The sequence below is a fragment of the Chiloscyllium plagiosum genome, unplaced genomic scaffold (assembly GCF_004010195.1).
Source record: "Chiloscyllium plagiosum isolate BGI_BamShark_2017 unplaced genomic scaffold, ASM401019v2 scaf_15031, whole genome shotgun sequence".
NCBI classification, from domain to species: Eukaryota; Metazoa; Chordata; class Chondrichthyes; order Orectolobiformes; family Hemiscylliidae; genus Chiloscyllium; species Chiloscyllium plagiosum.
The window spans coordinates 5958-7946 of NW_025212958.1; the positions used below are offsets into that span (position 1 = coordinate 5958).

Below are 1989 nucleotides of genomic sequence, written 5' to 3' on the forward strand. Positions count from 1 at the left end.
CGGAATGGGGTGGGCGAGGTGTTTGGGCACGGGGGAGGGTGGGCATGCGACTCGCTGGGGCCATGCTGTGGGATTCAAAATGCCAAGAGATGTGCCACTGTCCTGCAGGCCAGTGCTCCCAGTGCCGGTCTGGGCCAGCACGGGGATGGTGCGGCAGTGAGGGGACCCCTCCGGCCATGTCGCTGTCCCGGCTCCAGCTAACGGCCGGCTCTCGCTTTCTCCTGCAGATGTCCAGCTCGCCGCTCTCGAAGAAGCGCCGTGTATCCATCTCTGCCGCCGAGCCGAAGTCCGCTTCCAACTGCTCCTCCGTCAACTCCCCGCGGACCGAGTCTCCCGCCACTCCAGCGAACGTGAGTGCTCCCCGCGCGGGGCTGGCCAGCGCTCGCTCGCTCGGTGGGTGGGTGGGGGGGGGGAAGGTAACAAAGCACCAGAGGCCTCGGGAGGTGGACCGGGCAACCACTCCCGGCCTGACGCTGACCCCCTGGAATCCCTCTGTCTTGTGGACGCTTCTCCAGCGTCAAAACGATTCCCGCCATCCTCTGGGTCGGATCTCTCCGCATCTTAGACCCTGTAGTTGTGATGCTTACGTTGTCGACTCTCCTTGTGTGTGTGGGGGGAGGGGGGGGGGGCTGTTGAGGTGAAACCCACCCCCCTTTGAATTCTGGAGTCTCGTCTTTCACCCCGCCCCATGCTGGGCGATGCCCCACCCTCTCCCGGTTGAATAGCTCCTCTGTCACGTGTCTCGGTCTCAACCTGTGTGTCCCGTAACCCTGGGATGAGTCAGGATTTCCAGAGGGCAAGGCAGTCTGGCTCAGGGACCTTGGGGACTGGGCGGGCGGTTATTCAATGGAACCACCTCCATTTCGAACAGTGAGTCATCAGCCGTGACTCGCCCGGAATTATGAAATCACTCGGCAGCTTTGGCACAGCACCGGCCTGCCGAACACCGGCTCCTCTCCTGTCCAGAGCCCCTGGGCTCAGTGCCTGGCGTTGCCGTCTGCGGGGCAGCGGAGGCAGAGGGCTGGTCGCTGCTGCCCACCCAAAGGCGCTAGCTCGCACCGAGGGACCTTGCTACAGAAAAGGGAAAGGTGCTGGGTGTGGCTGTCTCTCATACTCCGACAGCAGCACTGGGAGAAATTCCAGTCCGCACCTCATCCCCTCCCTCTCCTGGGAGGGTTTGGGGGAACAGTGTCGAGGGAGCTTTCCGCACTGTCTGACTCCCTTCCCTGGGAGGGTTTGGAGGTCAGTGTCGATAGGACTTTACTCTATATCCAACCTTATGCTGTCCCTGTCCTGGAAGGGTTTGTTTGGGAGGGAGGGAGGGCAGTGTAGAGGGAGCTTTACTCTATATCTAACCCGGTGCTGTCCCTGTCCTGGGAGTGTTTGATGGGGGACAGTGTAAAGGGAGCTTTACTCTGTATCTTAAACCCAACCCCCCCATCCCTGGGAAACAGGTATAGAAGATGTTTTACTGTGTACCTAATCTCCTATCCTGCCAGTGTTTGACTGGGGAGTGGATGCAGGGAAGCAGTGTAGAGGGAACTTTGCTCTGACTCTAACCCCCAGGGGGTTAGAGTGTTTGGGGGAGGGGGAGCACTGTAGAGGGAGTTTCACTCTGTATCTAACCCAGTATTGTGTGGAGCTGTGCTAACGGTGGTGCTGGTCTGTTCAATTTCAGGGTATGGCCAAGAATGGAAATGACGCGGAAATTGACGAGGGCCTGTACTCCAGGCAGCTGTAAGTGTGACCGTTTTACCCCCCCCCCAAAATCTCATCGCCTGTTGGGGGGGCTGACTGCACACTGAGGTCTGTGAGGGTGGTTACTGACCTCTCTGGAGCCTATCCCTGCCCTTGGGTAGTGCCCAGGGGGTGTGCCTTTGGCAGGGACAGCTGTTGCCATCCCCACCCCCCACCAACCTGATGCGCGAGATATGCTTCACCCTGAGTCCTGGCAAATCCCCTTTGGCTACCAGTGTCAGTGCCTCACTC

The 1989-nt window shown here is 59.8% G+C and overlaps 1 protein-coding gene across 9 annotated transcripts in view; it reads left to right on the forward strand.

Moving 5' to 3' along the window:
• LOC122547510 (ubiquitin-like modifier-activating enzyme 1) overlaps positions 1 to 1780 on the forward strand; it is a 7625-nt gene extending 5845 nt beyond the window's left edge. For all 9 annotated transcript variants that reach the window (XR_006311017.1, XR_006311014.1, XR_006311016.1 and 6 more), the window contains 2 exons: positions 228 to 350; positions 1679 to 1780. Coding sequence is in view for 5 of the 9 variants with exons in the window: in XM_043686120.1 (XP_043542055.1) it covers positions 228 to 350; positions 1679 to 1741 (186 nt within the window). In the remaining 4 variants the exon portion in view is untranslated. The remainder of the gene's footprint in view (positions 1 to 227; positions 351 to 1678) is intronic.
• Positions 1781 to 1989: the final 209 nt, after the last annotated feature.